This window comes from Heterodontus francisci, chromosome 26 (assembly GCF_036365525.1).
Source record: "Heterodontus francisci isolate sHetFra1 chromosome 26, sHetFra1.hap1, whole genome shotgun sequence".
NCBI lineage: Eukaryota > Metazoa > Chordata > Chondrichthyes > Heterodontiformes > Heterodontidae > Heterodontus > Heterodontus francisci.
Window position 1 is genome coordinate 30,506,013 of NC_090396.1, and position 14,072 is coordinate 30,520,084.

The window sequence follows — 14,072 nt, forward strand, 5'->3', positions numbered from 1 at the left end:
GTTGTTAGTGGATGATAAAGGAAGTTAATTCCTGAAGTGGAGTTCCCTTTGTAGTGACCCACATTCCTGTTCCCCAGTACTTGTCGCTATTTAATGACACTGTACCCATTTAGATTTGACAGCAAGGTCTCCCTGAGCAACATTGACCTATTTATCAGCTCTCAATCTTATCCTTTTTATTTGAATTTAAATGACACTGCTCTACTTAAAGGGGAAGCTCCACATTTTTATTTTGTACTTCTGTTGTTTAGTATGAGTATCCTGGTTTAAAATGTTGATGAAATAACAGGGGAATTACTGAGGCCTGTGATGGAATTAATTAAGACCAGGAGATAGGAATTAGCCCTGGGCGTTTCAAGGAACTCATCACTGTGTGTTACTTCTGCCCCCTCCCCTACAGAGCTTTTAACTCTTTCCAGTCACTGACTCCAATGACAGTGCCTGCACTCACTGTTTAATTTTAAATATGTATATATTATGTACATGTATGGTTTTTTAAAAAAAACCAAGGGAACACTGACAGATCAGGACTGACAGTAAAGCTTGTGTTTACAGATCGTCTGTCATTAGTTAACGCAAAATCTTGCAACAGTCAAGATTCCCATTGACTGAACTCAATCCAATTTGTATGTTAATTGTGAAATAATTTTGCATCAATGAGATTATTGGGGTTGTATATTGAGTGTGCAATATAATCCAACAAGTTTTGGAGTACAGTGGTGTTGTCGACTTGTGAAAATTGGTTACTAATATCTGCCAGCTCCCACAGTGAGTTTGGACTGACTGGTGCTGAATCTTTGGAGCATTGGCAAAGTTGGAAATCTGAAATAAAAAACTAAAAATAATGGGAGTAAGTAGCAGGCCAGGCAACATCTGAAACTGAAAGAGAGAATTGTGCTCCAATGAACTTAAAACAGATCAATCTCTGCAATTTCTGTTTTTATTGCTATCTTGTAGAATATTGTAGCATTCAACAATGATTCACAGCTAAGAGCAATTCCTATTACAGAATCACAGAATTGTTATCGCACAGAAGGAGGCCAATCGGCCCATCATGTCTGCCCTGGCTCTTTGAGTGAGCAATTCACTTAGTGGCATTCACCCGCCTTCTCCCCGTAACCCTGTACATTCTTCCTTTGCAGGTAACTATCTAATTCCCTTTTGAATGCCTCGATTGAACCTACCTCCACCACATTCTCTGAGAGTACATTCCAGGTCCTAACCACCTGCTGTATGAAAAAGTTTTTCCTCATGTCGCCATTGCCTCTTTGCCAATTACCTTAAATCTGTGCACTCTCGTTCTTGATCCTTTCACGAGTGGGAACAGTTTTTCCCTATCTACTCTGTCCAGACCCCTCATGATTTTGAATACCTCTATCAAATCTCCTCTCAGCCTTCTCCTCCAAGGAAAACAGTCTCAACTTCTCCAATCTGTCTTCATAACTGAAGTTATTCATTCCTGGAAATGTGAATCTATTCTGCACTCTCTCCAATGTCTTCACATCTTTCCTTAAATGTTAGATTGGAAAATTCCACTGCATCCTGGGTTCAGTTCCCAGTCTGTGCTGCATTAGCTGATACCAGTTGGTGCTGTAGCTGGCATTAGTCTGTTGGGCCTGGGGGCGATTAAAAAATCTGGCAGGGTCACTGCTCCTGATCGCTATCCAGTAACTACTACCAATAAATGCCTGCATGTGATACAGACGAGGACAGGATCGACTTAGCTGTGATGTCCCCCACCACCAGCAAGCCTCCTGATAGGCTTACAAATGGAGAATGGCCACTTGGACGAAGCAGCAGAGGGCTTGCATCACCTGTGAAACTGTACCGGACCATGAGCCAGGAGAAAAACTTTGAGGTGGGGTGTGAGAGAAGAACAAGTTGATATGAAAATATTCACTTCCCTGGTGTTATTTAATTGATGTCTGATTTGAATCAGCATTCAAGAAAGCGGAAGAATTCTGACTCCAGGACTGACCAGCTGAGCACATGTGAAGGCTGCACCTGGCCATGATGGAATAGCACCAAGTGATTCTTAATTTGAAAAGTTAAAGTGTACAAGATGAATATTTTGGATTGTGCTATTCCATTGAGTAAACTTCTGCTTTTGGGATCATTTGAGAGGAGCCAACTCTGTCCAACATGCGGACTGCTCTTAAAATACCAGCCATGACTCACAGGCATGGTGCTATCAATGATAAGGTAAGAATGTTGGAATGGAATAAGAAAGGAATGCACACAAGGGAAGAAGTCAAAAGTGATTTGTACTGTGTTAACATTTATGATCATTTACAAGGTAACATTCTGGAAATTAGGCTGTATCAGAGCAGATTTGAACTTTTACCTATACAGTTGAAAATTAACATCAATTCTTGTGGGACCCATAGATGCTGGTCACTGCTGATGGGCTTTTTCAGACAGATATAGCAGAGGAATGTAATAGGTGCCATTAATTTGTCTGTCTTTTTCTGTTCTTCTCAATTTGACAGATTCTTCTGATTAATAAAGAAATTAACCCAAAAGAACTGGATTTCCTGCTTCGTTATCCAGCCCAGCCAGGAGTCTCCAGTCCTGTGGATTTCCTTTCCAACCAGTCGTGGGGTGGCATTAAGGTATAAATTTCTTACTCCTATGTTGCCATCAATATGGAAATCACAGGCCCAGGTCATCAGCCCCACTACTGATTTTACCGTTACTAAGATTGAAGCAAGCTTTGAGAAGAGGAATTACCTTTAGAGATTCTCTAATACACCTCAACAGTAATTTTTTCTTCATCACTTGGGTGGTAACGTGGCAAAGTGGATCACCTGCCCACTGTAGGACCTGCCTGATTTCCACAATGAAAAGTGGGTGGGTTTTATAATGGGAGGGCAATCAGCTCTGCTAGTTTCCTACCCAGGTAGTGAAGACAAAAATTAACCCTTCATGTCTCTGTTGTAATACCCATCTAAAGATACTTGGGTAATATGTATTCCATGGGTCACTGACCACGATTTGCACATTTCCATTGTCGGGCCTCTATCTAATATAATATTGCTCGTTTCACCTGCATGATTCATTCAACAGTCCCAGGGTAATCCGTGAAGCATATTGGCTAATTTAATCAACACACTGCCCACTGAGCAGCTGAGCAGAGACAAGGAAAGGCCTCGGTTGACCCTAGACTGTGCTGAATTGGTTGGTATACAACTTGGATGGCAGTAGGGGTGCTGAATTTGACATCGGTACTCTTGGACAATGGGAAGGGAATAATGCATCCTTGGACTATGAGAAGGGAAAAATCTGACAGGGATTCAACTCCTGATTACTATCCAGTCATTCCCTACTGAGAAGTATGGATGTTGGATGACCACAGAATCAGGTTTGGTTGTGAAGACCCTCGTAGTCAAATAGGCTGTCAACACTCACTGTTTATAATCACAGTAGTGTTATAGAAGCTGAGCTTACCAACTGTGTGTACCATCATTGCCCTCACCTATAAAATTGCTCTTTGTTTCACATTGGCTTATCTATTTGTGCAGCTGTTATAATGTACATACCTAGCATTTACAAAAGCTCACATAGATATGACAAATCTGCAGGCGTTGTGCACACTAGCACAGGTGTTGTAGCAAATTTTAGGATCAGAATATTTTTGACAGCGTAGCTGGGCAGAGGTGACACTGCACCACATCTGAACTGTCATTGAGTTGAGTCACTATTCTTGTGCTGCGTGCAATGCCTGGGAGCATATTCTCATAACAGCTTGACTCCTCCTGCCAGAGTTATGCAAAGGAGAGACTTACATAGGATGACGGGAAGGAGGTCCAGACTGCCTGATCTTTTTCTAGCCTAATGCAGAGGTGAAATATCACTTTCCCCAATTTATGCACCAAAATACATAATATATGTATTTGTGATCTGGGGGAGGGGCTTTTACTTGAGCAGAGTGGTGCATTACCTCAACACACAACCAACGTTGATCATTTGATTTTAAAACAAAAATGGTTTGGCTGGTATTGAAACTCTTTAAAAGCTAAATTAATATTGTAGAGAAGAATCCATTTCTCAAGTGGCAGAAGATTAACAGGTTTTCTCTAGCTGTGTGGATGTGCAGCATTGACATTAATCTGTATGAGCAACTGGCAGGTGTTTCGGCTCCTGGGAGACGTAGGGTTAGGGTTGTACATCTGTTCCCTGACATCACTGTCTCTTTATTGTACACAAAGATGATGCCAACAGCTATTTATCTGTGACCAATTTCAATGACTTGCTACTCTCTGAATAGTGGTAAATTGGAAAAGCTGTCAGCCCAACACAAAAATAAGCAATGAGGGAGGTCCATTTTCTTTTAGGATATGTTTCTTCTGAGAAAAGGAAGACCTGCATTTATATGTTGCCTTCTGAACACAGTGGATTATTTTGAAGTGCAATGACTGATTTCATGCAAGCAAATCAGGCAACCACTTTTCACGCAGAAAGATCCCACAAGTCACAATGAGATGAATGACCAGTTCATCTGCTTTTGGTGGTCAAGACATCAAGGGAACTAATGCTCTTCGAATGGTATCTTTGAAGCCTATTTCAACCAGAAGCACAGCCAGACACGGCCTTGTTTTTATGTCTGCTGCAAAGCTTGGCACCTCTACCAATACAGCTTTCCCTCAGCTCTGTGCTGGAATGTCACCTGAAATTGGTTCTAAGCTGTAGGGACAGGGCTTGCCAAAAGGAACTAGTTCATTGTAAAAATAGCTGTAGAAAGAGAGTCATTTTAACATTCATCGCTGGATGAAAAACAGGCGATCGCAAATTGGAAGCCTTTGTACAGCCCACCTGATTTTGTTTTTCATTGAAGCCAGTGGAAAGGAAAATTGGATGTAGTGTCAAATGGGCAGCTGATTTGCTATCGCCATTTTTAAATCAAGATAAAAGTTCAGTTGACTCCCAAAGTACTGCTAATGTATCTTATATGTTGGTCGGAGCTGGTCCTGCTCCGCTGCCTTAAATTCACCTGAAATGCAGCATAAGCGATGTTTTTAAAAGTGGAAGCCAGACTCTTCCATACTTTGGGTAACGTTATGGCAATGAAGTTGGTGAAGCTCCAAGGAAATGGTGGTGGAAGCAGATTCAGTAATAACTTTCAAAAGAGAATTGGACATCTACTTGAAGGGGCAATATTTGCAGGTGCATGGGGAAAGAGTTATTGTGGAGGACTGGATGGGCTAAATGGCCTCCTTCATGCTGTAAGATTCTATGAAATTCCTGCCATAGTGATGCTTGCAGCCCTTTGCATAAAATCTGCAAAAGGACTTTTTTGGTTGTGAGGCACTATGCAGTGAGTGTGCATTGGTGTTGGAACATAATCACTGTCCAATTAGACCAGCCATGCTTCCACTGCCATTAATCCATGGCTAATTGAACTGGTTTCAGCCTAGAAGGCCTTATATTTACCTGAACCCTGCCCTAAGCATAGCAGAGTCATGGCTGCATTGTGGCTGCAATTCAGTATGGAGAGATTTTTCTGTCTGAGTTAAAGCTATGGAGAGGCAATGGGAGAGTATGAGGAAGAATGAAGACTCCTGTCACTCAGTCCCTTCCCCAACTCCCTTTGCAAGATAATGGAGGCGTGCTTCACACAGACTGCAAAAAACAGAGTAGAGCAAAAAAGTGTTTTAAGAATACAGTTCTGGATTTTTAGGCCTCTCCATTTAAACATAATGCAGATGTGATGCAGTTACTCTCGACAGAATCTTCCTGGTGCCACGGAAGTGGGCTTGAAGGTGGGACCGGCAGGAAATTTTGATATGACTGGTTGGGTCAGCAGTCCAATGTGTTCCCACCTCTGGGCGACCTTGCCTGAGGCAGGTCATCAAAGTCAGTGGCAATCCGTCCGGCAGCGGCAGGTAGCGAATTTGAATAATGACCTGTCCAATTGTGTACAGATTGGGGACATCTTCGGGATCTTGGTGGTGGCAGATGGATCCCCCCAACCAGAGGCCAAAGCCCAGCAGGTGCCTGGAGGTGGCTGGCTATGGGGTCCCATGAGGCCTCTTTCAGTCTCCCACCCCCGCCCCCCCCCCCCACCAACAGAGCCGCAGTCATCAGCGGGCTACAGCTGCAGCTGACGGCCATCCCGTGGAGGGGGTTCCCCTTCAGAGGCGTGGCCTGGCAACACATTTTAATTTAAAAAAGTAAATGTGCTTTCATAGGGCGCCTCAAGATGGAGGCCAGCCTGCAGCAGCAACGCCCGCCTCTACTGGTGGGGCTAGCGGCCTTCCAAGGCTGCAGGCCTTCTGGTTGGTCCTGCAGCCTCAGGAATCTGCCCGCCATCTGTAATCAGACAACAGACACGAAGGCAGCTGATTCGGAGGTGACCTCCCAGAAGATCGCGCCTTTTATCTCATCGCCAGCAAGTGTGGGGTCAGTATCCGGAAATGGTCCTGCCCCATGATTATTTTCAAAGGGCATACGATTCCGCCCTCTGTTCCTTTCTCAATACAATCAGGCTTTTTATTATCTTAACATAAAAGATAGTATTGCCTTAGATTGTAATTCAATTTTGAATAAGAAATATTAAGTGAGGTAACAAAAAAGTATTTTCTTTCAAATAGTCCAGAAATACCAGAACAACACACTGAGAGTAGAATGATGATTCACCATCCTTACACTTTCAGGCTGATGTTAATGAATGAGCTACAATGTAATCATAGCATTTTGTTGCATTTAGAGCAAACCAAGTGAACTCTTTGTGACGCAGTTGTAAATAATAAAAACACAATCTCCTTTCTTGTGGCCTCTATTAGCTGCATTAAGGAGGCTGAAGTCCAATTATTTCCCACGCAGCGATTATCACTTTGAGACAGCAACACAGAACATAAGTTATTTATAAAAAGCAGAAAAATATAAACATGACTGCAACTAAATTTTATTAATTATTAAAGCAGTGTTATTTTTTATGGCATTTGGTAAACCTTTTTTGTTTGTCGAATATTGCATTGTAATAATGAAATAGCCATTTACAAGCACCATTACTTTAATGGAAGCAAATCAGTTATCCTTTTTCCTACATGTTTACCTGTCTTCTAATTCAGTTCTTCCAGAGAAAATAAGATCCACATCGATTTTTTTTCCCTCATCCCACCCATGCAATTGCTGATGCATTAATCACAATTTTGCAACACTGTCTGGATTCAGGAATTTTGCTTTTGATTTTGAAAATTGCAAATGCCATTCCATTATTTCAGGTGGAAGGAAGGGAGAAACCCAGTAACTACAGACCTGTCTGTTTTGTATCAGTTATGGAGAAGTTACAGGAATCTATCATCAGAGAAAGAGGTTGGGATTTTATTCTGGCAACTGGGGTCTCGATGTCTGGAAAAAGCGATGTCGAGAACCCTGCGTCGCCTCTTCTGTGGGAGGCCCGCCGAATCTAGCGCCAATTCGGCACTTAAGTGGACAGCGGCAGGCCTTCCATGCGATCAAGGACCCCGGCGACACAAGTCCCACCCTCCGAGAACTGCTGGCTCATCAGAAGCCAGCAGCTTTTTAACTGAGCAGTGTCACCACAGAGGCAGTGGGTGTTGCTGGTGGGGCACCTACCCGAGGCCCAGGAGTGTCGCTGGACCCAGGCCACAGGTAGGTCAGGGCAGGAGGGGTCTTGTGGGGTGGGGGGGGGATCGCTGGGGAGGGGTATGTAGGGGGGGTGCCGACAGCAAGGGCAGTGGAATGGCTCTCAGTGTGCTCCCCACCCCACTTCCCTATAGCCGGGAAGCAGTCTGCATGGTTTTTCCTACCGTTCTTCCCATGTGGTGACAGGGCCACCTGCTGCACGACTAATTGTGGCAGCGGTCGGATGAGGCCCTTAATTGGACATTAATTACCCAGTTAAGAGCCTCATTTGGCAGTCGGGCTGTAAGGCCATTCACATGCCTTCCTACCCGAGACTTAATTTTGGTGGAGGCGGGAAATTGGCAGGCTCCCCATCTGCCACCAGCCCACGTGAATTTATCCTCTTCCCACCTCCAAACCCGCCTTGGGGTAGAGCATAAAATTCCTCCCAAAGATACCTGTACACAGGTATCAACTGATCTAAGAGATTTGGCATGGCTTTGTGAAGGGAAGGTCATGTCTGACTCATCTAGTTGAGTTTTTTGAGACTTTTACTAGAATGGTGGATAGGAAACTGCCTACGGAAGTTGTCTATATAGATTTTCAGGAGGTATTTGATAAGGTTCTGAACAAGAGATTAGAACTAGGGCATTTAAAAGTGAAATCAAGAAGCACTTTTTCACACAAAGAGTAGTTGATATCTGGAACACACTCCCCAAAAGACTGTGAATTGAAATTTCCGAGACTGATATGGGTAGACTCTTGTGTTACTCTTCTCTCCTAAATGCTGCCTGCAGTCTTTGCGCTCTGAAAGCAGGGGTGGGGATGGGGGTGCGGTGGGTGGGGGTGCGAACAGACTAAAATAAAAGCAAAATACTGCGGATGCTGGAAATCTGAAACAAAAACAAGAAATGCTGGATTCACTCAGCAGGTCTGGCAGCATCTGTGGAAAGAGAAGCAGAGTTAACGTTTCGGGTCAGTGACCCTTCTTCGGAACTCCGAAGGAGGGTCACTGACCCGAAACGTTAACTCTGCTTCTCTTTCCACAGATGCTGCCAGACCTGCTGAGTGAATCCAGCATTTCTTGTTTTTGTGTGCGAACAGACTACCTTGTTTGCAAACCACGTGCTCCAGCCAGCCTTCCCTTCTTAAAGGCAGCCTCTCTATTAAAGGGAAGCTGCACTGTTGAAATAAAGGCTGCTGGTCAATCCATTGGGAAGATTGCAGGAATCAGAATGACACAGCACGCAAGCGAACATGCTCCCAGGTTTAGCGACACAACCCTGGAGGCTCTTATAAATGAGGTGGACTCTGGGAGGGAGACTATGTTTCCGCAGATGGGCAGGAAGCCCTCAAGCACCAGCTAAAGGAAGGAGTGGGAGCACATTGCCAGAGGGGCCAGTGCCCGGATAAAGTATAATGACCTCACATGGCTAGTCAACGTAAGTGAATGCACCCTCACACTTTATCTTATGCCCACCACATCACCATATTCTCGCTCTGCTCAATGCACCAAACCCCTATAGCCTACCCAGCAGCACTGCCTGGCACTCAGGACTCGCGTCTAACATTCACATACTGAAGCTCACCCAGACATACCTTCCAATGCTGCCAGCATCACAACCACCTTTCGCTGTCTCCAGGGGCCTGCAGCTATTCAGCTATGGCAGGCACATCACCCAAGCACAGTGCCGCACAATCACTGACAGTCTGCCCTCTCTCTTACAGGAGAAGGTGGCGCACAACACCAGGGAGAGCTGGAGAACTGGCAGGGGACCTGCATGACTCCATTCCCTGAGCCCCTTCAAGCGACAGTGCTCTGGATCATAGGAAAGAGCCCCTGGCATCTGGCACCAGGATGACGGTGAGTGATGACCATGACTGCCTTATGCCCTTTCTCAACTCCCTCCTCACCCTCATCCTGAGAGGTGACATCAAGTGGAAGCAGAAGATGGTGTGACCATGGAACTCCTGCTTTGCTCCCTCATCCCCCTTCCCTCACCCCAACCCTCCCCTTCTGCTTGTATACTTCCAAATACCCGGCAAATGCTGACTGGACAGCCTAGGCTGAGCTAGAAGGAAATGCAGCAGCAACCCCATGACAGTGATGAGGTACGTCACTTGATCATACAATCCCAGCCAGCAGCTCAGATACTGGCAACTTCAGAGGCTAGTGTAGAGTCTGGATCAGTACATGGTGAGGCACCAGGCATGAATAGGCTGCAGCCAGGACAGAACAAGATAACCCATGTGCCAGCTCCCAGAGGCAAGGCAAGGCTGATTTCTGCTGTGGGGGCTCAGATGAGGACTTCGATGGGGCGGCATACTGGAGAATGTTGATGATGATTGACACTGTGATGATTATGACACTGGCAGGCCTGCCACACAGCCTCCTGTCACTGTCTAGGAGCGTGGAGGAATCTGGCTCCAACATTCCAGAGGGCATCATGAAGAGCCTGGAGCCCACCCTTTCCAATGTGGAAGCGATGGCCAAGCCCATGACAGCACTGACAGACCCAGCCATCATGCAGAGTCTGGTAGCCGCTGTCTCAGCTCACACAGAATCCTCCCGATGTCTCAGTGCTTCAGTGAGACTTCAGACGAAGGTCATGAAATCCAATGTTGCTGAAATGCAGGGCCAGACTGCTGCCATCATGGGTGCGGATCTCAGTGCACACAGTGGCATGCAGACTCTCACAACAATCCAGCAATCTGCGCTAGAACAGATTACAAGGATTGCTGTGGTGCTGCACCGTGGGAGTGGCAGTGGCCTCATGAAGGGTGAGCCCACTGTCCTCTCTTAGGATGGCAGCATTAGGGCTCCCATCACTCTCGCTCTGCCAGTACCCTTGCTGTTGCATTTTTGGCAGCTAGACAAGACTGCTGCCTCCATGCTCAGATGGTACAGACCCAAGCAGGGCAGTCAAGGCCCAGAGCTACTCAAGGGTATCCTGTGAGGTTATCTGTAGTTTCTTCCAGTGAAATTCAGCAGCCTTCCACCAGCCATGCTGCAGCCACTCGGATAGCACTGTGTAGGCACACTAGGACAGGCAAAGGCACCCACAGGATAAGACACTAAAGGATTGTCCAAGGGTAAATAGTTCATTGTTGTTTGGTGTGTTGCTGCATGAAGATGTTTTGTGAAGTTTTTTGTTGGGGGTGTTTATCGTTGAACGTTGGCCAAGGAGACATTGTGATGGGGAGTGTGAGATGGATGTGATGGTCCATGATGCGATGGAGAACTTGTTGAAGTTGAAATTGGAGCTTCACAATTCACTCATGCACAGTCCATCCACTTACATGGGGGTCCAGAATGCCTCCTCCCCACCTCATCCTCCTCCCCCTCCCTCCCTCGCAGAACTACTCCTCTCTGCCTCCTCTGTTCCATTTTCTGGTCATGTGACAAGCAAGGAGCCATTGCAACAACTGCTCCTCGACCTGGGTTAGGAGTGCTCTCTTCTCTTCGGCTGTATTCAGAAACTGCCAAAAGATCACCTCCCCGAACCGAGCACAATGATTACGCTAATTGTGCCTAAGCTAAAGTTACTCAATAACACCTGACCCGCAACCTGTGGAGAGGCTGTTTAATTAGCAAATTTTCTGGTCCCACCTTGCAGCTGCATGCCTGATCTTTGTTGAGTGATACACAAATGTGGGGCTTGGACCTGCATGGTCCAATTTTGGAATCACGGCATCACATCAGCAGGTTTGTCAATTCACGGTCTTCCAGCGCAAGCAGGGGATTCACCTACAAGCGAGCTTCTCCTCGAGCAAAACCGCATGGCCGGCACAGAAAACGGCCACCAGCACATCGTGTCCCCAGAAAATGGCGAAAGCGGCGCAATGTGAACGAGTTTCTCGTCCATGGTGTTAGTCGTAAGGTACTATGCTGCTTTCGATCTCAGCCTTAGCAAAATTAACAAGTGGCTCATTGCTGGCTGTATTTTAAAAATGTTTTCTTAGAATGTGGGCAGTGCTGGCAAGGCCATATTTCATGCTCATCCCTAGTTGTCCTGAGATCATGGTAGCAGGCATTCTCCTGTAACCACTGGAGTCCTTGTGCTGATGCTAAGTATTCCCACCATGATTTAAAGGTAGGGAATTCCAAGATTTTGACTCAGTGATGATGAAGGAATGATGACAAATGTCCAAGTCAGGATGGCATGTGACTTGGAGGTGATGGTGTTCCCAAAATGTTGTTGCTCTAATCTTTCTTCTGGCAAAGGTCATGGAACTGTGAGGTGCTTTTGGAGTAAGCTTGGCAAGTTGCTACAGTGCATCCTGCAGATAGTACCTACTTTAGCCGAGTGTATCAATAGTGGAATGAGTAGATATAGAGATCAGTGGCAGACGTGCCAATCAAGGGAATTGTTTCATCCTGAATGGCTTTGAACCTCTTCAGTATTTTAGCTGCACCAAGTGAGTGGTGAGTATTGCATCACATTCCTGACTTGAACCTCATAAATATTGGAGAGCCATTCAGGAGATGAGCCACTCACTCACTAGAGTATCCAGCCCCTGGCCTGACCTGTATCCACAGCATTGATATGGATGTTGATAGTGAGAGATGCAGTAACAATGATAGTTTTCAAGGTCAGGGCAAGTGGTTCGGCCATTTATTGCTGGCGATTGTCATTGTCCGACACTGATGTGGCATGAAATATTATCAGCTCAACTCTGGAAGTTATTCAGGTCTGACGGTAGGCTGGATTGAACTGTTTCTTTATTAGAGGAGTTGTTAGTTGAAATGAGTCTTCGTAATCAGCAGTCAACAGCTTGACTCCTGGACATCTGACAGAAGAAGGTCATTGATGAAGCAGTTGAATGATGCTGCCCTGAGGAACTCTAGCAGTGATGTTCTTTGGCTATAAAAATTGACATCTGACATCCATGACCCCCATCTACCCATGTGTCAAGCATGACTGCAACTCAATGAGCCCCATTGACCTTTATTTTGACCAGTCGATGAGACTACACTCACAGCCACCAGCTTAGATGTTGTTGCTTAGCACGCCTGTGGTTTGCTCCATCAAATGTTTTGTGGCAGCTTTCATTATATGCATGCTGTGCATGTGTGCTGGGTAACGCGCTGAAGTCATCAGTCATGTGGTCCGTGGATAGCCCTTGTTGCCTGGGAGCCACTCTTGAGTTTTGCATGGTGGCTCAAATGCAGTTGGCACAGCAGAGTGCTGACAGGATAATAAACATTAACTTAACTTCGTATGGCTACACACTAGCTGCTGTTGAGGGAGTGGAATCCTTTTCAGTTCCATTATAGGGCAGAGTTGCCAGGCAATACTTACCTTCCGGGAGAGCAGCAGACCTGCGGGAGGAACACGGAGCAGAGAGCAGTTAAATACAGACCGAGGATCGCAACCTACAACATTTAGCTTCCGGGAGAGCAGAAGAGAGGAGTCCAGGCGTGCCGGAGTTTTAAAAGGCAAGTGAACAGTGAATCACAGGAAAGCTGCAAGGTGATTGGTTGGTGAGTAACTGCTGCTAGGGTGCATGTATAAACAGCTGGGTTAGTACACTACTGTTAGGGTGCATGTGGAGATAGCTGGGTTATAGTGTCTCAACAACTGGCAGACTAAAAACGAGTAAAAATTAAATAGTAAAAAGAACAAGTGAGTAGCTGGTGAGTATTTTTTTGAGTAAGGTTTATCTTAACTAGTGAATGGTATCGATTTTTAGTAGGATTTATCAGTACTAGTAAGGTTTTATTAATAATTCTAAGGTGTTGTAGTATTGGTAATGTTTTATGTTTAGCAGTAGCAAAGGGTCAACTAATAAACAAAGGAATGGCAGGGGTGCATCAACCTCAAAAGTGCACCTCCAGTGCTATTTGGGAGCTCCAGGATGCTTCCCGTATCCTGGATAACCATTTATGCAGGAAGCGGGATAGAGAGGGAGGTAAAAAAGGAGGGGTGTAGCATTATTAGTTAACGAATCAATAACAGCTTTGAGGAGGGATGATATGCTAAATGAATCATCAAATGAGGCCAGAGTGTGGAGCTAAGAAATAAAAAAAGGGACAGCCACACTACTAAAAGTGTACTATAGACCCCGAAATAGTGAGTGGGAGGTAGAAGAACAAATATGCAGACAAATTCTGAGTGCAAAAACTATAGGGCAATAATAGTTGGGGATTTCAACTACCCCAATATCCACTGGGATACAAAGTGTGAAGGAGACAAAATTCTTGAACTGTGTTCAAGAGAACTTTTTTAGCCAGCACATAGCAAGCCCAACGAGAAGGGGCGCAATTCTAGGTTTAGTCTTTGGTAATGAAGCTGGGCAAGTGGAAGAAGTAACAGTGGGTGACCATTTTGAAGATAGTGACCATAATACAGTAAATTTTAGCATAATCATGAAAAAGGACAAAGATAAAACGGGAGTAAAAGTTCTAAATTGGGGAAAGGCAAATTTTAAGAAACTGAGAGGTGACCTGGCAAAAGTGGACTGGATACAGCTACTTGAAGGAA

General features: G+C 45.3%; 1 protein-coding gene across 1 annotated transcript in view; it reads left to right on the top strand.

Moving 5' to 3' along the window:
• The window catches only part of LOC137384244 (dynein axonemal heavy chain 9-like), a 584,247-nt gene that overhangs the window by 456,212 nt on the left and 113,963 nt on the right, over positions 1–14,072 (top strand). The window contains exon 59 of the mRNA XM_068057979.1: positions 2,490–2,612. Within this exon, the coding sequence (XP_067914080.1) occupies positions 2,490–2,612 (123 nt within the window). The remainder of the gene's footprint in view (positions 1–2,489; positions 2,613–14,072) is intronic.